General features: G+C 46.6%; 1 protein-coding gene and 1 pseudogene across 1 annotated transcript; both read right to left on the minus strand.

The window, feature by feature from the left end:
* Nucleotides 1-8,009: 8,009 nt before the first annotated feature.
* Nucleotides 8,010-8,478, minus strand: LOC135273826 (peptidyl-prolyl cis-trans isomerase A-like; annotated as a pseudogene).
* Nucleotides 8,479-16,783: 8,305 nt separating this feature from the next.
* On the minus strand, nt 16,784-18,588 carry GJB2 (gap junction protein beta 2). Its single transcript, XM_012442079.2, has one exon. It carries the CDS (start codon nt 18,586-18,588, stop codon nt 17,908-17,910), a length of 681 nt encoding a protein of 226 aa, XP_012297502.1. The 3' UTR covers nt 16,784-17,907.
* Nucleotides 18,589-21,187: the final 2,599 nt, after the last annotated feature.

The following is a 21,187-nucleotide window of genomic DNA, read 5'->3' on the forward strand; positions in this document are numbered from 1 at the left end:
CCTCTTCTTGCTTCTTTTTGCCTCTCTGTGGGCCCCGCTGTCGGCGCAGCGCAGGTACCGAAGAACTTGTGTTCATCTGGCCCAAGCTCCTCCTCTGTGTTTTCATTCTTGACAAGCCCAGACCAGGAACTCACTGTCCCCTCACAAGAGGACAAATTTAATTTCCTGCTTATCCAAGATTTGTTTTATTTGATATGTAGGACAGTGTGTTTATAAGTGGTTAGCAGCTATTAAGAGTGTAGAAATGTGTCATTTTCTTAACAGATAAGATCATTGACCGTCTTGAAAAGAAAGTTGACATCCCTTTCTAATATGGTCCCTGTGTAATGGCCCCAAGGCACTGTGTGATGCCACAAAGGCAAAATAAGATATTTCAAGTGTGTAGATTTCAGTTTACAAAGGCCAGGCCTATTGTTTGCCAAGGAAAAGAAAGCAGGAAGGCCAGCTGGGCTCTCCTGACAGTACTTACTTTGCTTTCTTCCTCTAAAAGAATGAGGCATCTTTAATCCTTTTATTTCTCCCAGAGAGCACAGAGCAAGCAAGTGCTAGATGCCGTCTAGCTTAAATATGCACTGGGCAGGCATCGAAGTGCAGGTAGCACTGTGCTAGGAATTATGGGGCTCCCGGGAAAGCGTGGTGCGTTTGATAGTTTATAATCCATCAATATGAGCTGATGTTGATAAGTTCATTAATATGATTGATGAACTTATAATTCATCAACCCATCAAATGACTGATGAGGACATCAACTATGCCAAAGGCCCTGGTGTGTGTTCGTGAGCTGAGTTAGGGGTCTGTTCTCTTGCAACTTACAATGAACGAGACGAGCATTAAACAGGTAAATGCACAAGAAAGCATGTACTGTGTTTCACTGAATCTAAAGTACTATTGATCGTGAGACATATCACCATGTATGTACCACCGAATAAAAGCCCGACTATGGTTGTCAGATGTCACCAATTGTAAGACACAGCTCTCTGTTTCAGAGGTGCTAAAATGGGAAAGAATTGTGTGTCTTAGAATCTGTGTGTGTAAGAATTAACTTATTAATGAGTTAACTACTAATCATGGTGAATGCTTTAAAGAAAAGGTGTTACAAGAAAGATCAATAGAAATCCCTGCATTAGGATGAGTGACATTTCAGCTAAGGCTGGAAGGATGAGGACAGGGGAGAAGAGTTGGTGGGAGGCTGTTGCCAGAGATAGGTGAACAGGGGCTCAGGGGAGGGAGATCAACGTGGTGGGGATAGTCAGGGAAACACTGGAGACAGGAATTGTGCTGGATTTTGAATGATTTGAGGTGGAAAAGGAAGGCCAAAACAGGGAACATAACACTAGCTAAGGCCAAGAGCAAAAGATAATGAGTGAAAAATCCATCTTATAATTCACATGGAATCTCAGGAGACTCCAAATAGCCCAAGCACTCTTGAAAAGAAGGAACAAAACTGGAAGACTCACACTTCCCGATTTCAAAACTTACTACAAAGTGACAGTAATCAACACAGTATGGTATTGGCATAAAGACAGACGTATAGACCAATGGAATATAACACAGAGGCCAGAAATAAACCCTCACATATGTGGTCATCTTCCACAAGGGTGCCAACACCATTCTATGAGGAAAGGACAGTCTTTTTAGCAAATAATGGGGAAAGCTGTATATACACATGCAAAAGAATCAAATTGGACCCTAATCTTCCACCATATATAAAAACTAAAATGGATCAAAGACCTCAATCTTAGACCTTAAACAATACAACTGGCAGAAGAAAACAAAGGGCAAAACTTCACAACACTGGATTTGGCAATGATTTCTTGATTATGACACCAAAGCCACAGGCAATAAAAGAAAAAATAGACAAACTGGATTTTATGAAAATCAAAAACTTTCATGCCTCAAAGGACACTATCAAGAGAGTGAGAAAGCAACCCACAGAATGGGAGAAAATATTTGCAAATCACACATCTGATAAGGAATTAATATCTGGAATATAGAGAGAGCTCCTAAAATGGAACAATAACAGTATCAACAGAAAACAAGCTGATTCAAAAGTGGGCAAAAGACTTGAGTAGACAGTTCTCCAAAGATAGACAAGTGGCTCATAGACACATGAAGAGATGCTCAGTATCACTGATCTTAGGGAAATACAAATCAGAACTGCGGTGACAGTCCACCTCGCACCCATCAGGATGGCTACTATCAAATAAACCAAAAATAACAAGTGCTGGTGAGGATGTGGAGAAACTGGAACCCTTGTGTCCTGTTAGTGGAAATGTAAGACGGTATAGCTGCTGTGGAATACTGTATGGTCCTAGCGCTCTCTGGGAATATGGGTTAATTTCGGGGCCCTTGTGCATGGGTGGTGGGCTGGGAACTGCTGCTGGGCATCTCACCACTTGCTCACCCTTGCTCCGGCCCAGCTCTTGCCTGGCCCTGTCTCCTGCTCAGCAAATTCTACTCATCCTCACCCAGTGTCCCTCTAGGCTTCCTTCAAATGTCCTCTCCACCAGCAGCTTTCCCCCGCCACCAGAGGCAGAGGAAACCACGTGTTTCTTGGTTCTGCCGCTGCATATTCAACAGACACTTGGCACTGACGGACAGGAAGGAGATGTCCTGTGTGTTCTTGGAGCTCCCTCCACAGTTTAGACTGAAACAAGAGATAAGACAGGACAGGCAGATAAAAATTAAAATGTCAGCTTCAAAAGCCAGGATAAAGTGACTTGATACTCCTTTCTAAACTGGATAGAATGAACTACCTGCTGGCCTCTGTCTTGGAAGCATAGCCTGCCCCAGGCAGCTTCGGCTGGAGCCACGGGTGGACCAGGACACCTGCCCCCAGGCCTCAGGCAGTGCCACACTGGAGAGGAGGGCAGAGGGCATCAGGCCTCAAAGGGACAATTCCATCCCCCAGACTTGTGAATGAGTTACGTATCTCTCCTCCCCTAGAAAGGAGGGAATGATGGAGAGAGAGAGAGAGAGAGAGAGAGACCGAGGTGGTATTTGACCAGAGCACCCTCGTGGAAATATGAAAGCAGGGGTGGGACCCCCTGGGGCACGCCTTCCATTGCATGGTGGCTGCCTTTCTGTCTCTTTTTTATCTGAATGTACACTTTTGCCAGCAGCAAAAGTTGCCATATTCACTTTTGTGCTCTGGCATTTTAGAGGGGTTTGGAAAGTTCTAGTAGGTGTCATTTGCTTAAGTGGAATGGAAGGGAACAGGACACCTCTTTCCAAAGCTTAGGTTTGGTGATTCCTGGATTTCACACACTGACTGCTTAGGCGAGGCTGGAATGGAGCGCGGTGCCCCACCCTCGCACCCGCGCGGTGGGACGCTTTCCTCTTACTACCGGGAATTCCTCGTGGCCTCACGGCCTGAGCTGTTTCTGGCTTGAAGCTCCACATGGCCTGGCCCTGGTGGTCTGATCCACCCTATACTAGGTGCCCCCGCTGACCCTGGCCTCAGCTGGAGTGTCGCACCTCGTCCCTGTGGGCCTGGCGTCTGGAAGGCACCTGGGCCTCTTGGGCTTCAGCACCATCATCCTGGCTCCAACATGTCATTATTCCTTCCTCACTGAGGACTTTTCTGCTTCCTAATTGGTTAAGGCCCCCATGCTCTTTTAAGAAAACCTGTCCTGCCCCAGGCTTGGCTGTGATGGGCACTGACTCACAGAGAAGTAGAAAGGCCTGCTGATCCATCAACACTCCCGACGCCCTCGCATTTTCATTAATGACGGCCTCCCTGCCGCATGTGAATCACTTCAGCCTGGAGATCTGAAATTAGGGCACACCCCAGGGGCGAGGTGACTGAGAGTGAACCCAGCTGTGTCTCCTTCATGATAACTCAGAGCACAAGGCTTTGCATACATGGCCGTCTCCTCCAGAGAGGAGGAAGTAAACGCAGGGATTAGTGGAAGATCATTTCCTTCTGTTTGCCTTGGCTCACATCTTCCAGAATTCAAACACGCACACTCTTGACCCTGCCATGGTGGCGTTTTTGGATTCTACTTCAGTCCGACTGCTAACCCTCTCACATGAGCTGTCGTGAAAGTCACTGGCCAGACACCGTTCTAAAAATAGAGAATGTGCTTCTCATATGTCACGTGCTGGTTATTGAAATAGTAGGGAATTACATAAAGGTTTTCTGGGGCACATATTCTAATTGAATGATAAAATTGAAGGTCACACAAAGCTAAGGGCTTTCAGGTCCTGACCCGACCCCCGTTAGCTCTCTGACCGTGGACAAGCTGTCTGGTCCTCTGAAGCGTACTTTGCTCGCCCTGGGTAGGGGCCCTTCTGTTTTAATAGTGTTGGGCAGATGAAAACACTTCAAAACCAAGGGACAACTAAATCTACGGAGCCTCCCATATGCCAGTGACTCACTCCACCAAGTGCTTTCTCATCTTGGGATCTTCTAAAATTAGTCTGAATACTTAAAAAGTTATGCAAATGTTGCTTAGTAATCTAGGTTGTATTACCTTGGGGGAAGTCAGTTAATCTCTTTGAACTCAGTTTCTTTCTCTGTGAACCTGAAAGAACACCGTCAGACTCCAAAGGTGGCTGTCAGAATTAACTATAGAGGTATGGGTATCAGGTGAAAGCTTTAAAACAGCTTACAGATCTTAGATATTATGAGGGATGGCGATGATGCGTTTTTCGAATCACTGCTTGCCAATGAGCTCTACAGTCTCCCTGAAGGGGTCTACCTCTCCAATCTGGGCAGCAACAGTTAATGACAGTGTGCCAGGATATCTGTGTCTCGTTTTATACACTCCAGACTTTAAACACCCCCTCTGATTAGATCACACTATCAATTTGAAAAAGGGCTTGAGCCAAAACCCACACAGTTAGCAAGTTCCCTGGGGCTGCCTCCCATCCTCTGGAGGTGGGGCTCTGTCTGCGGAAATAGGCACAAGGATTTTCTATAGTTTTTGTTTGTTTGTTTTAAGACAAAACATGCTTTGGGATCTTTTATCTTAAGAATCGTAATCACTGTGAAAGAAACTGAGGTAGCCACTGTTCAAGTGACCTCATTCTGCTGTGAATAGTTTCTCCCACGTGAAGTCAGCTCAGGAGACTGTGAATAGCCTCAGCCTACCTGAGTGGCACACAGAGAGGCTTCCTAGCCAGGAAGAGAAGTGCATTTGGAGGAGAAGGAGGAGAAAGAACTCACGCAAGTGACATTCTGGACAGGAAGTCCTGGAGTGAAACTGCTTCACCTCGTCCGCTCCTTGGATGTGCAGGAAAAGCCAGCCCCATCCGCCCCAGTGCCCCAGTTCGAGGGCCTCACTCACGGAACAACTGAACTGAGAAAAGCTTCCTGTTTTCCAGCTGCTGGGGTCATCACTGTCTTCAGGAAGGACCCCGAGGAGCACCGTGTGTTGTTGCAAAGGCCTGGCTTCATCCTGCCCCCTAGGTCCCTTTCCTCTGGCCCTGTCTGTTGGATAAACTGAGGTTGCACGAAGTAGGTCCAGGCTAAATGTGACAGAGAATACTATGGCATTTGGCCACACAGAGATGTGTATAGGTACAATAACTACCATGCTTTTGCTGGCACAGTCAAAGCTGAAGATGCCGTCAAGCGATTTGAACTCTGATGGAGACTGAACGAGAGACCCTGGCCCAAAGCAATCACTCCATGGCTGATGCGCTCTGGGGTAGACAGCAGCTGCTCTCAGAGCAGCTGTTTTCAGGCCACAAGGCGGGACCATTGTTCAGTTACCCAACTTTTGTCTGGTTCAGGCACCTGATAGGGGTCTGGAGTCTTGTCATGTTTCGAGTCCTTTGAGAAACTGCTGCTCAGGGCTCAGGAAAGACGCTGGGCGGGCGGGCACGCGCCCCACTGGGAAACCAGGCTGAAATGGGGGTATGGGGAGCCTCCGTCTTACTTTCCACTTGGTCCCCGCCCTCCCCTCGGAGACCCTTCTCTCTGGAGACACGCAGCAATGTGGCCCCGTCGCTTAAGCACCTGCCGGAAGCAGGGACCCATCGTGGAGCGGTGGAGGGAGGTGCCAGCGGCGACGTCCCTGGCCCGGGCTCCGGCAGCGGCGGGAAGAGCCGGAGCCAGGTGCGGAGAACAGCCGGCGCCGCGCTGCCTTCCGCGGGGGCGCACACGGGACCCGAGCGCCCAGCGCTGCCGGGCGGTGCGAAGGGCCCGCCGCCTGCCGCCCGCGCGCCGCGCCTCCCCTCCCCCGGCCTCCCTCTGTCCTGGTGCGCTCTCTTTCTTTTCGCCCCGCGGCCCCTGCACCGCCTCCCTCATCCGCGCCCCGAGTCTACCGCACCTCCCTGACCCGCGGTCCCCAGTCCTAACGGGGCGACCGTGCCTCCTCCTCAGCTGCACCTTTGACTTCATCCCTTGCGGTGGAGAAGCTGCTGAGCTCTGCGTGAAACACCCCAGGGCCCGGTGACCGTGCCCAGGCCACGCTGCCCAGCAGCGCCTGCCCTTCTGTGGGGCTGCGCCGTTCAGCCCGGTCGGCCATGCCAACCCGGGTCTGACGACCCGGCCGCGCCCTGCGCCCCCGCTAGGATGGACACATGAGTCACTACCCTGGCACATAAGCCCCCTCGAGCTTCCTGCAGGATGGAGCCGCCGTCGTCCACTGTAGCTGGCTTAATGAGGCCCCCTTATCCGAGACCTCCCTCGCCTGGATCGTCCCTGCTCCCTGCCAGTGCTCACCGCATCTTCCAGCAAGTTACTGGCACACAGGCATGCATTCTGCCCAGGTCTACATCCCCGCAAACCCAGCTGCCTTTACCTGACTCCTCATGGGCTAATCCCCGTCTCTGCTCCTTTGAGCCCCTCCCTGCTCCTCGGTCCTGGCACCCCGGACCGTCTTCCATGCAGGCTCTCTCCTTGCTCCTTCCCCGGAGGACTTTGTCTCCTCTGGTGACCTCAGCTATCAGGGGTGCAAGGACACAGCCCACACGAATATTTCTAGCCTGCGTTTGGCACGAATTTTAGTCAAGCCTTTCTAGCCTGTTTCATTTTCCCACCTTGCAAGTTCCTCCTACTCAATATGTTTTAAATCAGACTAGTCTCCCCTCATGACACAGATGCATTGCTCTGGGCCTTTTTATTTTTTAATTTTTTAAAAAGGGTTCAGTCTGCCACCCAGGCTGGAGTGCAGTGGTGTACAATCATGGCTCACTGCATCCTCAACCTCCCTGAGCTCAGCGGCCATGATCCTCCCACTTCAGTCTCCTGAGTATCTGGGACTACAGGCATGACACATCATGCCTGGCTGATTTCTAGGCGCATTTTTGTAGAGCTAAGGTTTCACTATGTTGCCCAGGCTGGTCTCAAACTCCTAGGCTCAAGTGATCCTCCCACCTCAGCCTCCCAAAGTGCTGGGATTGCAGGCGTGAGCCAGGGTGCCGGGCCTGGTAACTTACTTGTTTTCATTTCCCACTGTGCAGTTATGAAATGTAGTCACCGTGGAGTCTTTCCTCTCTCTCTCACCCTTTATAACTGATCTATCGACAAGTCACGATTTTTTTTTATTTAGTTTTTATTTCATAACCATAAACTTAACTCTGCAGTATGACTAGAAGTGGAGGAGAATTAAAAAATTATGGGTCTGGCGTGGTGGCTCACCCCTGTAATCCCAGCACTTTGGGAGGCCAAGGCGGGCGGGTCAACTGAGGTCAGGACTTTGAAACCAGCCTGACCAACATACAGAAACCCCATCTCTACTAAAAATACAAAAATTAGCCAGGCGTGGTGGCATATGCCTGTAATCCCAGCTACTCAGGAGGCTGAAGCAGGAGAATTGCTTGAACCCAGGAGGTGGAGGTTGCAGTGAACCAAGATCGCACCACTGCACTCCAGCCTGGGCAAGAAGAGTGGAAAAAAAAAAAAAATGAAAGGAAAAAAAAAAGAGAAGAAATGAAGCACCAAAAACTGTAGCAAGAACATAAAAATTACAGGATATTATGAACAAATGGGTGGAGGTGTGCGCCCCTGGGCTACAGAAGGAATGGTCTGGTGATTAAGAGAAACACAAGTGAAATTTATTAAAGTTGTCCACAGTCAGCGATGGTGATTTATTGCTGGTCTTGCTCTTCCTGGACCCAAAGCGCTCCATGGCTTCTATGATATTCATGACTCTTTGCACTTTGCAAAGAGCACCTTCCTGCCGGCCCACCACTCAGTCTTGGCAGTGCAGATGAAAACCTGGGAACTGTTTGTATTGGGTCCAGCATTTGCCATGCACAAGATGCCAAGACCTGAATGCTTCAGGATGAAGTTCTCCTCATCAAATTTCTGCCCATAGATGGACTTGCCACCAGTGTCATGATGGCGTGTGATGTTACCATCCTGGCACAGAAGCCCTGGAATAATTCTGTGAAAACAGGAGCCCTTATAGGCAAATCCTTTCTCTCTAGTGCTCACAGCATGAATGTTTCCTGCTGTCTTTGGAACTTTATCTGCGACTAGCTTGAAAGAGATTTGGCTTGAAGGCTCAGCAATGTCATAAAACATGGCAGTGTTGACCTGGTGGCAGGGGATCCTGGGGCACTGGCAGCTACAAAGTCCATGACGATTATTAAGATATTTAATATGTATTTTTCCATTTCTGCCACCAAATTTATTTGGCCACATACTACTGTCTGCTTCAGGGTTATGTTTCTGGAGCCCCGCGCTCACTGTATGAGTTTCCAGCTGTGAAACATTCCAGGGCTTCCCATTGTCCAGCAAGCAAACTCTTTCCTCTCTCTTTCTGCTTAGGGGCCTTCCCTGCTCCACCCCCAGCACGAGAGACTTCTCTCCCCTTCAAGAGTGTGCCCTCGGCTCACTCTTGTGAATGTGAGCCATCTTACCTTCCTTTGATGTCCTCTCCTGCAAGGTCTGAGAGCCCAGAACCGAGCTCTAGAGGACTTTCTAAGTCCCATGGAGCCTCGCTGCACTGAGTTCGTGAGTGTGGAATTATTTGGCGTTCTTCAGTTAGGCCATCCTTGAATCCACCTGAGTTTTCTCATAAACCTTCTGACTTTCCTGTGCTGTTCTCTAAATGAACAAAATTAAGTCATTTTACAAAATTCTGAACACGTAAGTAACACTTGAAGTCAAATTTGTCACTTCTATCCTGTCTTTCTCCTTTGTGACCACATCTTCACTCTCCTAGGCCCATAAACATAGTTATTTTCCCAGTCAGAATGAACAGAGTAAGCTGATAAGAAATCATGAAAACAATAACAATGACAGAGTGTTTCCTGTAAGAACTGATTTTGTTTGTAACTTCCTAGAACATCGGAGCATGTTTTTGGGAACCCAAAGATTGTCAAAGGCTCTGGAGGATGAAAATCCTATGAAAATATTCTCTGTTTGTGACTTTGAATTTTTTCTACCATTTATACACTAAAAGTTTGCTGACTGGTGAGAACAAATTCTTCCGAGTTCTTTTGTGCTTCTGGATACAGATGATGAGTATTATTAAAACTTCTGCTTCTGTTTGGGATATGAACAAAAACTACTAGACAAGATGACTAAATGAATTCTAATTCATACCAGCTTTGGGGAATAAGTTGCTGAGGGGCTTAGCCACACAGAAATTCAGATTTAGAGAAATATGAGCTTTTCAAAGCTTGACATGGGAGCCTCCTCCTTTTATCACCATTCCTGAGAATACTTTGTTTTTTGAGACAGAATCTTACTCTATCTCAAAAGGCTGGAGTGCAGTGGCACGATCACCATTCGCTGCAGCCTCAACCTCCCCCGGCTCAGGTGATCCTCCCAACTCAGCCTCCTGAGTAGTTAGGACTACAAGTGTGTGCCACCATACCCAGCTAGTTTTTCTGGAGAATAATTTATATGCATAATATTCTACCTAGTATGGGCTATAGAGAGTACTATACATTTTTCTGAGATTAGGAAAGGTCAGTTCCAGCATGCCCCTTGAATTTGAGGCAGAATAATTTTCTGGTCCTTCTTCCCTAAATAACTTGACCGGACTTGAATGTGATTGTTTTTCACAAGGGAGGGCAAGGCCCAGCTGTGTGCTCAGACCTGTCCTCTTACTTTAATGTTTGTGGCTAATGTGCATGGGCTTAGGAGTTTATTTCAGTGCATTATGGCATTAATAAAATAGGATAGAGATGTTAACAGGGTTTCATGTGTTTCTGAGTTCAGAACACAACATGCTTATGATCGCAATCAATGTCTTTCAGTGCAGCCCACCTGTGGTCTCTTGTGTTAGAAAAAATATCGTTTTTCACTTTTTTCATTAAAAATGATAGTAAATACACACATGCACATATATACACATAACATAAAATTTACCATGTTAAGTATTTTCAGGTGTACTATTCAGTGGCATCGAGTACATTCACACTGCTGTGCAGTGATCACCACCACGCATCTCCAGAGCTTGTACATCTTCCCAAACAGAAACGCTGTACTCATGAAACAACTCCCAATCCCCTCTCCCCCCAGCCCCGGCCACCACTCCATTCTCTGTCTCTATGAATTTGACTGCTGTGAGTATCTCACATAAGTGCAATTGTACATATTTGTTCTTTTGTGTCTGGCTTATTTAACTTAGCATGATGTCCTCGAGGTTCATCCATGTTGTAGCATGTGTCAGAATTTCCTTCCTTTTTAAGGCTGAATAACATTCCGTTGCACAGATAGACCACATGTTGCTTCTCTGTCCATTCGCTCATGGGCACTTGGGGTGCTGCTACCTCTCGGCTGTTGTGACTAGGGCTTCAATGAACATGGATGTACAAATATCTGTTCAAAATGAGATCTCTCTCCTTTGGAAAAGGAAGGGCAAATATGAAGAACAATCATGCTTCCCTGATTTATTGTGATTCAGAATTTCCCAAACCTACTTCTAATTTTTGAAAAATAGATGTCACAATTAATTGAGTGAAATATGTTAGGTGATTTCCCTTCATAAGAATATAAAAGAAGTAAAATCAAACTAGGCTGAATCGTTAGAGAGCTTCTATGTTTATATTAGAGGTTGATTTAAACATTTTTCTAAATAAGAGATTTTCCTCTCGTGGATGAGTGTCAAGTAAGAAATAATCCGACCTCATAGCATGTATAGTCCTGGATAGTAAAATTTCAAAATCCAAGGGACAGAATAGTTAGGGAAACCTGAGAAAAACCTAAATAAGGACCTGTAAAAAGCTGCTAACTACAACCACAAGATTACAGAAGTTTGCTGATGTCCTCGGCTTGCTTATTGTGTTGTTTATGAAAGTAGTGTATATTTGTGTGAATTTTTATTTTTCATTTTTAATAGTGCCTGAACAAAGCCTACAAATTGGGAATACAAACTCCAGATCAATGGAAACAGTCAGTGACACTTTTGTGGCGTTGGGTACAAGTGGCTGCTCAGGTTTCTTACTAATGCAGGCTGGTGCCTCTGCTCTGCGGTGGGAATCCCCAGGGCTTTGTAGGATTCAGTCTCTTGCAGTTACTTCTTGTAAGACAGCAGATGGCAGCAGAGAGAGGCTTTGCACATCCCTGCAGGCTCTAGTCTGCACACCGGGCTTCTAAGAGACCCATCAGCCAACATCAAGTCCTTGATAAGTTATTTCGCTTCTTAAAGAAACCGAAAAGACCAAATTAACTAGTCTCAGTTTTTATTTCCTGGCAAAAGCCTGCCATCTTTCATGATTTAGCCTTCATGAAATTGTTCCTGAAGACCCTCAAAAGAAACAATTTCGTGCCCTGAACTCTGGAGGCTTTGATGTGCCTGTCACGTCCAGCTTCCCACATCCTGTTTTGTGAAGTAACCACCTTATATACACACCCGCTGCCTGCACTGTGACCTCCTTTCGAAATCATCTTTGTGTTCTTCAGAGGCCTGGAATAATGCTCTACACAAATGAAGATCTCCATAAATGTGTTTTTGAAATAGCTAATCAAATGGTGGATACACTTAGTATTTTTGCAAAAACACTTAGCTTTCCATAATATCCCTACTGTGAAATGGAAACTTGTGAATGAGATTTGGCTAAGTACATGTATCCTTAAAACTCCAAACTTCAATCATGTTGGTAAATGAACTGATGTTAAACTAGCAGGAAATTGTTGGTGGCATTCCTTATTCAACATTTTTATTGGCTTAAGTGACTGTAGAGAAAGCACGCTCATTAAACTGACAGATGACATAAAGTTGGAATGAATTGCTAGTAAACTGAAGACAGGATTCAAAAAGATCTGGATGGACCAGAAGGATGAGCCTAAACCAGAAAGATGAAATGTAACAGGGAAAATGTAAAGCCTTGAAATTAGGTTAGAAAAATAGGGGTCTGGTGGGGTGGTGGGTACACGTTGTGAAAAATGGGAGACAATGCTACTGTCTTTTAACAAGGAGATGGTTCAGTAACTTTCGATGAGATGTTGTACATTATTAAAAGAACACATTTCTACACATGCTGACATTAAAGCCTTTCTTTTTTGTTGTTGTTTGTGGGGTTTCATTTGTTTGTTTGTTTTGTTTTTTTGAGATGGAGTATCCTTCTGTTGCCCAGGCTGGAGTGTAGTGGCTCAGTCTTGGCTCACCGCAACCTCCACCTCCCGGATTCAAGCGATTCTCCTGCCTCAGCCTCCCAAGCAGCTGGGACCACAGGCATGCACCACCAGGCCCAGCTAATTTTTGTATTTTTTTAAAATAGAGATGAGGTTTTACCATGTTGGCCAGGCTGGTCTCTAACTCCTGACCTCAGGTGATCCACCTGCCTCGGCCTTCCAAAATGCTAGGATTGCAGGCGTGAGCCACCACGCCTGGCCAGACCTGGAAGGATTTCCAAGACATATTACTAATTGGGAAACTATCGTAGAAAAAAATGATTTAAGAAATGCAAATCAACCTGGTCATGTGTGTTGTGTGTCTATGTGTATAAGTATTAATATATTCAATTGCATGGGGGAAGAGATTGGACGAATGTAATCCAGATGTTAATACTGAAACTTCCAAGTATGAGAGTGAAATGAGACTTTCACTTTTGACTTCGTATACTTCTATATTATTTAAGTGAAAATGTATTTAAATATCCTATAATTACAAAAATCACATTGGTTACCTTTTCATTTTGAAATGAGCAAAAGTGATAGGGCTGTTAAAAAGCTGAGTCACGTGAGCAATAAATAATGTGGTGTCCAGAACAGTGGTCCCATGGCTCGGCCATGTTGGGGCTGCACTGAGGACAGGAGGCCATCTGCCTTCTAGGAGGACACTGTGGATTGGAGTATTGCTCCTGCCTTGAGGAGGAGGCTCCTGGCACACTTATCGCTGCTTGACTGTCAAGAGAGTGCGTTTTCTTAGGGAAGCTGAAGGCAGCCTGTACCTAGTAGGGTGGTATGCGGTAGTTGCTTAATGTTGAATGTGTGAAGGAATGATCAGCTGGGGAATGTGGGGCTGTGGAACAGGAGGATAAAGTCTGGGTTGAACTTCGATGTGCTGTTCTCAGCTATTCAAAGCTTTCTTAGATGGAAAATAGACTGACTTTGGGTCCAGCAGAGGGCAGGACAAATGCTGGAGAGCAGATACTAGAATTCAGTCTTAAAACCATGAGTCCTCACAGTGGCCTGCGTGGCCAGCGCCATCTGTCCCAGCCTCACCCTCCTTGGCCTCATCTCCCAGCTTCTCGCCCTGACTCTCTGGCATCCTGGCCTTTCCCTCTCACTGGGATGCTTCCCTAAGAGACCCGTGTGACTTGCTGCCCTCCATCCTCCAGAGCTGTTAGCGGAGGCCCTCCCTGACTGCTCCATGGTAGTTACATTGCAATTTCCCATTTCCCTCATGACGTCTTATTTTCCTCCATTTCAATTACCTGTAGCAGGTACCACCTGCAGGGATCTGTTGAGAGTCAGCCTCCTTCAATGCGATGCCGGAGGTTTTGTTTTGTTCATAGCTATGGCCCCAGCCCCTAACAGTCTGTGGCGCTCAGTAAATATTGGCTGGGAAAATGAACCATTAGCCATGTGATGAAATGGAACAGTGTCTCACCAAGTTGGGTTTTCCCCTGGACCCTGTCAACACTGGGGCAGTTGGGGTGTTCCTGCTGTGCTGGTTACTGGATTCAGGAATTAAATGCACCAGAGAATTGCAGAAGTGCAGTCTACATCCTCTGTGTGGTAGGACCGGCTGCCCTGGCCTCTGATCTGTGACCTTTCTGAGCTCCGCCTTCCTGTTGCCTCAGCGGGAATAACGCTCTCTGACAGCCTAGGACTTCAGAGCGCTGCTGTGAGGTGCAAATGAGGTAATATGGGAAAAGCATTTGGTGAGATGTATGGAAGGTGTAGAGACCCTGCCCAGATGAGCCAATGGCCTTCTTTGTTACTCTGTTGACCTTTCTTTAATTGCAAAGTCGCATAGCTGTCACACCTTATTCTTTTTTGCTGCTCTATTTGCCCCCAGCCATTCCTCCCCCGGATTATGTGGCTAGTCCCACCTGCCCATGCTGCAGTTACTCCAGGCTTTGTGTAAATGTGCATTTTTTCCAGCCCTCAGTTTATCAAGCTTTGCTTGAGTCACTTGTATCTGAAATACCATCTGTCACCCTTCCAACTTGGGCTCTGCCTAGTGGAAAACAGATGACAGTCGTTACTTAGTGTTTTACTATGTGGACAGCGTTTACATACATTATCTTACTTCATTGCCATTAAGCCTGGGGAAGATTCAGGAAACCCATCTTAAGATGAGGACACTGAGGTCGGGGTAATCGAGTGAGCTCTTACCCACCTTTGAGCTGTTCCCTAGTTGTCAGAGACCATCCCGAGGGGTGGCTCAGGCCCCGGACCCCTGCAGCACACTCTGTGGGCCTCCCAGTGGGTACACTTGCTCGCCCAGCTGTGCCTATCTTTTGATGGGCTTCCCTTCTGGAGGGTTGTTTGAGACCACGTTTCCCAGTTTGTTCATGAGCTTCACGCAGGCCAAGGAAGCTGCTGAGCTGCACCCACTGCTCATAAAAAGAGCTTGTCCACGCCGAGGGCTCGGCTGGGTGGGAGGCCACCTCCATAAGGCTTTCTCTTGCTTTGTACAAAGTGCAAACTGGTACTTTGACATATACAGTCAGGATTATCATTCTCAGAGCTCAAGCTCTAATTTCCAGGCATGAGACCAGACCTCTCTGTCCATTCCTACAAGTGGTCGAGAGTAGCCTGTAATTATTTTGGCTTGGTCTTTTAATAGCTTGAGAGTAATAATCTACAAAGCTTGTAGGAGTGAATGTACTTATTTGAAAAGTTATGTGTTTTTTGATGTTGTTTGAGACAGGATCTTGCTGTTGTCTAGGCTGGAGTGCAGTGGCACAATCATGGCTCACTGCAGCCTCAACCTCCCAGACCCAAGCAATCCTCCTACCTCAGCCTCCTGAGTAATTGAGACTACAGGTGCGTGTCACCACAGCTGCCAGGCTAACATTTTTATTTTTTGTAGAAACAGTGTCTCTCTATGTTGCCCAGTCTGATTTTGAACTCCTGGACTCAAGTGATCCTCTCGTCTCAGCCTCCCAAAGTGTTGGGATTATAGGTGTAAGCCTCTGCACCCAGCTGAAAAAATCCTGTTATATTCATAGTCTACGTGCAGAGCACCTTGGAAGTCGGGTGAAAACGATTTCCCATTTTCTGTTACCTGGGTGAAAGGTGATTGCTTTTTGTTCTTTGAAATCCATTTAAAAAGTGTATGGTCCTCTATAAAAATACTTCTAATTATTGATGTATGAAATGCTTTGCAATTCTTGGATGGAAAGCTTGTACCACGAAGGAACAGAACTGTTGGTGGCATCTCGGGGAGAGCCTCATGAGGGCTGGGCAAGCCTGTGGGGCAGCGGGCAGTCACTCCCATGGGGACAGGCTGATCTGGTGGGCTTATTTCCCATGGAAGTGGGCACTCTGGAATAAAAAGCAGTTTCAGGCCGGGCACAGTGGCTCACACCTGTAATCCTTGCACTTTGGGAGACTGAGGCAGGTGGATCACTTGAGCCTAGGAGTTCGAGACTAGACTGGGCAATATAATGAGACGTTGTTCTACAAAAAATGAAAAAATTAGTGGAGCATGGTGGCACACTCCTGTGGTCCCAGCTACTTGGGAGGCTGAGGTGGGAGGATCGCTTGAGCCTGGGAGGCAGAGTTTGCAGTGAGCCGAGGTCACGCCGTGAGTGACATTTTGAAGGTCCACTTCTGTGATTCATCCAGGAGCTAAACTGGTCACGTCCACCCGACTCAGTATTTCCCAAGCTACGTTTCTAGTCCACACGCCACATTGTCCATAGGTTGATGTGCCTCAAAAACCCGGTAGAGGGGGGCACGGGGTTGGGCAGAAATTATCCTCCTCCCTTCCTTCCCCACCAATCTTTCTGGTGACAGAGGCTTTTCTGTAACTGGGGCAGAATGGCGGCAGACACCCTGGTAACTTACCCACTGGTACTATGATATATAAAATATTAATGCACTTATATAAAAATAGTGATAGATGAAATTAATATTTGCTATTCTATTGAAACTATATTAGATTTTATATTATTATAGAGATATTTTAATATTTTAAATGTATTTGATACATTACAAAATTATTTTAGTTTCAAGCACATCATTAAAGCTATTATTTATTACTACAAAATGCTTTTACAATGCCATTCTTGACAGCAGGAAAATCCTTACCCTCACTGAACTGTGTGGAGTACCATTTCTTTGGAAACCATGTCAAGCGTAATGGCAATATTCAGGTTCAATCTTCCTATAGATCTGCTCAATATTTATCTAAACCTTAGCTTCTAGTCTTCTCAAGTGTTATTAGCTCTATTTTCACTTAAAAAGTTGGAGGCTGAAGGGGGAAGCACACAAATGTTTGAAGTAGACAAAGCTCATCTTTAATCAACAGCATATAGAGTCCAGTCTTTCCAAATCTGTTTTTTAACAACAGAAACTCCTCCCTCCCCTGCCCCATTTTGTCCTCCCCATTAAATGGTACTTTGTCAGTAAAATTCCCAAGCGACCTCTTTAAATCAGCGCTCTTCTGATGCTGGCTGCCATTTACCACTGTCATGGGAGAGGGAGTCGTGTCAAGCAGGCCTGTCATTACAGGTAGTAGTTGGTCGTACATCCAGTCTGGGTTTCTTACACAAGATTACATCTAAATATTCAACATGAGGCCATTTGCTATCTTAAGCCGTCACTAGGAACTTCTAGTCTGTCTCACTTGATTGAGGCTGCAGTGTTGTTAGGTGCTATGACCACAGTGAATGCAACGGACAGCCTTTCAGCTGCGCTGCAAAGTATTCATAACCAAAAGGCCATATTTCAAATTAAACCATAGTAGCTAATGACATACCATTTACATATCACAATCTGAGCCTCTGAAACAGGGGGACATATAATGATATCCAGAACATCTTTACCTTAAAATAATCTATCGTGCTATAAAGTTTTCACTTACAAAAAATGTAACAGAGTTTAAGGCACTGGTAACTTTGTCCACTGTTAGAGATTAAAATGTCCAAAGTGAATAAAGTACCAAGATTCTCTATGTTCATCTTTAATGTGGGGGAAATTGGCAAAAAGAACCCGAGGAGGATGCCCAAACCTTCTCCGAGTCCTCTATGGAACCTGGCCTTTCTCTCTTGTCCTCAGAGAAAGAGAAACAAATGCCAATATCCTTTGTTTAAAATATGAAAGTACCTTACACCAATAACCCCTACCAGCCCGGGGTCTCATTGGAACTAACTTAAGTGAAAATTAAGACAGGCATAGAATTAAGCCTTTGTTTTGAGGCTTTAGGAGAGCAGAGCTCCACTGTGGCATCTGGAGTTTCATGTGAGGCCTACAGGGGTTTCATTTAAGATCAGAATCTTTGTGTTGGGAAATGCTGGCGACTGAGCCTTGACAGCTGAGCACAGGTTGCCTTATCCCTCTCATGCTGTCTATTTTTTAATCTAACAACTGGGCAATGTGTTAAACTGGCTTTTTTGACTTCCCAGAACAATATCTAATTAGTAAATAACACAATTCAGTGACATTCAGCAGGATACAAATTCCAGACACTGCAATCATGAACACTGTGAAGACAGTCTTCTCCGTGGGCCGGGACACAAAGCAGTCCACAGTGTTGGGACAAGGCCAGGCATTGCACTTCACCAGCCGCTGCATGGCGAAGCCATCGTACATGATGTAGAAGACATACATGAAGACGGCTTCGAAGATGACCCGGAAGAAGATGCTGCTGGTGTACGTCCACCACAAGGAGCCTTCGATGCGGACCTTCTGGCTTTTGATCTCCTCGATGTCCTTGAATTCACTCTTTATCTCCCCTTTGATGAACTTCCTCTTCTTCTCGTGTCTCCGGTAGGCCACGTGCATGGCCACCAGGAGTGCCGGTGTGGACACGAAGATCAGCTGCAGGGCCCACAGCCGGATGTGGGAGATGGGGAAGTAGTGGTCATAGCACACATTCTTGCAGCCGGGCTGCAGGGTGTTGCAGGTAAAGTCGGCCTGCTCATCTCCCCACACCTCCTTCGCAGCCACAACGAGGATCATAATACGAAAAATGAAGAGGACGGTCAGCCAGATCTTTCCAATGCTGGTGGAGTGTTTGTTCACACCCCCCAGGATCGTCTGCAGCGTGCTCCAATCCATCTTCTCCTCTGGGCGGTTTGCTCTGGAAAAGACAAATGCGTACAAGACAGGAATCACTAGTCAGGACAGAACAGGGAGACTTCTCTGGGTGTGGGTAAGCAAGCATGCTTAAATTTCCTCCTGAGCAAACACCAACTCTTACATAACGCCACCAAAACAGATGAAGACAGAACCAACTTAGTTTGTCATAAGATTAAATGTATAGTTCCCAAACAATCTTGAACATGTTTTTGGGAGTTCTCTAATAAAGAGTAGCTTGTTCACCTGAGTAATTCACCCAGTCTTTAAACACATCATAAAAATTTGCTGTGTTGGGGAGTGTCACAAAGAAAGTGCTTGTTAGGGGAAAGGCCCTCATGGGTTCTGACCGGACCCCTGCACCCTCTACAGAGCCTCCATGGGTCTTCCTGACTCTGCACAAGTTAGTCAGTGTTCAACAGCTGAATCCATTTGCAGTCTCAAGTTTTGGCTGTGTACCATTGGGGCTGATATTAGCTTGGCCCAACCTTGCCCAAAGGCTGAGAGGCCAAGTACAAGAGAATCACGAGGTTAAGATGTAACTTACAGCTCCCCTATCTAGACTCTCTGCTGAGCCACTTTGTCTTTGAATTAATTTTAACAGACTTTGCATGTAGCAGTGAAACTGTTGTTACCAGTGGTTAAGTTTACATTTGAGGCGCCCCAAGTTAAAATTTTACGAAGGACCTTGCTTCCTTCTACATGTAAGGAAGAGGTTAGGAACGGCCTCTTCATGGAGAAAAGCCACTGTGAGCATAGACTTCCATGTAGGTTTTGTGGATAGCTTGGTGGCCTCACTGTCAGGCTGGCGCTGACGGCTCGGTTAGCACTCAGAGATATCTGTTTTGATAAGTACTGCAACAGTGCCTTATAATTGTGGGCTGTAGTTTTAATTTCAAAGTGTTTCTTAAAAGACATATTATTTAAAAGTGACAGAAAATTCTGCTCCCCCGGTTACTGGCCCAGCTAAGCGACATCACTGCATTGCAGTTCAGTGCTGAAGCTTGCGGGGGTCCCACACTCCTTACTGCAAGTGGATGTGGGAAAGCCCGTGGATAATCTGCCGTGAGCCAGTGGCCTTCTTTTCATCCCAGGATGTGAACTGTCTTCGCTGATTCATAGTTACACCCTGCCTGTCACAACCAACCCTCTCCTAAACCAGATTCCATCCTCTCCACAATCCAGATGAATCATTCCTTTTCCACCCATTTAGAGCTGGTACTGAATCCTCCTCCTTCTTTTACTTAAAAGCATCCTCCTCTCCTCATTTTAGCAAGTTGCATCCTGTTTTCTGATGGACTCCGGAGGCAGGCTCGGAGTGAATGTCGCTAATGACCCACAGTCGCTGCCATGGGGCACCAAGGTCAGGTGGAAAACATCCAGTGCCACCTTGGCCAGAGGAGACAGGAGAGAGGTGGGCAGTAAAGTTACATCAGATTGACATAGGCCCGTGAATCATTTAGCCCCACTGAGCTTGGGAAAGAAACATCACTGGAAGAAATATTTTAGCCCAGGCTCAGCACTGACCCATTGAAATCCAGACTGTCTGGGAGGCCCTCAGGTGAGCTGATTATCCTGTTAAAGCATCCACAGCTCAGGCCAGTCCCGTCCCAACAGCAGAACCACTGAGGGCAGCAACATTCCGATTTTAATAAAAGCATCTTATGGAACTGGACATTCTTCACTGACCCTCACTGAGTGGAAAACAGGACACTCCCTGAAGTAACTCTTTCCTGGTTTATTACAGCAATCTACCTGGTCAAGAACATGGGGCTGCGGGAGGAGGGGTTTATCCTTTGCCCTCTTCCACCTGCCAAACACAGGTCCTATAGCCTTCTACAGACCCGTTCAGTTACCATCGGCTGAGAAAACTACAGTTCCAAGAAACCCCATATTGTTATTTCGCAAAGCTTGAGCTGAAGCTACCTGTTTTAAAGATCCTTTTTCAAGAAGAGGAGTAAATTAAAATTTGACTCCTGGGTGGGCTAGGGGTCATGGGTTAAGAGGGCCTCAGAAGTAAGGATGAAGTTGTTTTCAACATTCAAGTCAGAGAGGAGCTGCCCTCCTGGCCTGCTGACCCTGGGCGGTCACAGGCAGCTTCCTACTGGGCCCACGACACCCTGCACCGCCTGGAGTGTCGCCAGAAGCCTCCAGAGGAGTTGGTTCAGTTCCTTGGGGAAGACATTGGGTGGATCACCAGGTTCCAGAAAAGGCAAAAGGGACTCTTCACCCCTTAACTTCTCCACCCTTAGGTGATGGTGATGGGTGGCCCGCCTTGCCTGGCTGCCCCAGAGGGCTCCTCCACCATTCTCACCAGTGTCTGAACTGTGACCGACTTTGTATAGCAGTTTTGAAAGGGACTCAAAGGTCGCATGAGGACACGGCCGTTTCACGCTTCTCGGGGCAGTCTCAGATGCATGGCCACAGAGCCCAGCTCTCAGCAGCTGTTAGGTGAGCGCTGTTCGGGCTGCCTTCCTTCTCCAGTGGGGCAGGATCCAGGAGCTCATGCAACTGTCCTGAGGACGCGGTTCCCAGCCGCACACCACCTCTTTGCGAACATGGATCCTAAACATTTTCCTTC

This window comes from Aotus nancymaae, unplaced genomic scaffold, assembly GCF_030222135.1.
Source record: "Aotus nancymaae isolate 86718 unplaced genomic scaffold, 86718_ANA_hifiasm-v0.15.2.pri h1tg000009l, whole genome shotgun sequence".
NCBI lineage: Eukaryota > Metazoa > Chordata > Mammalia > Primates > Aotidae > Aotus > Aotus nancymaae.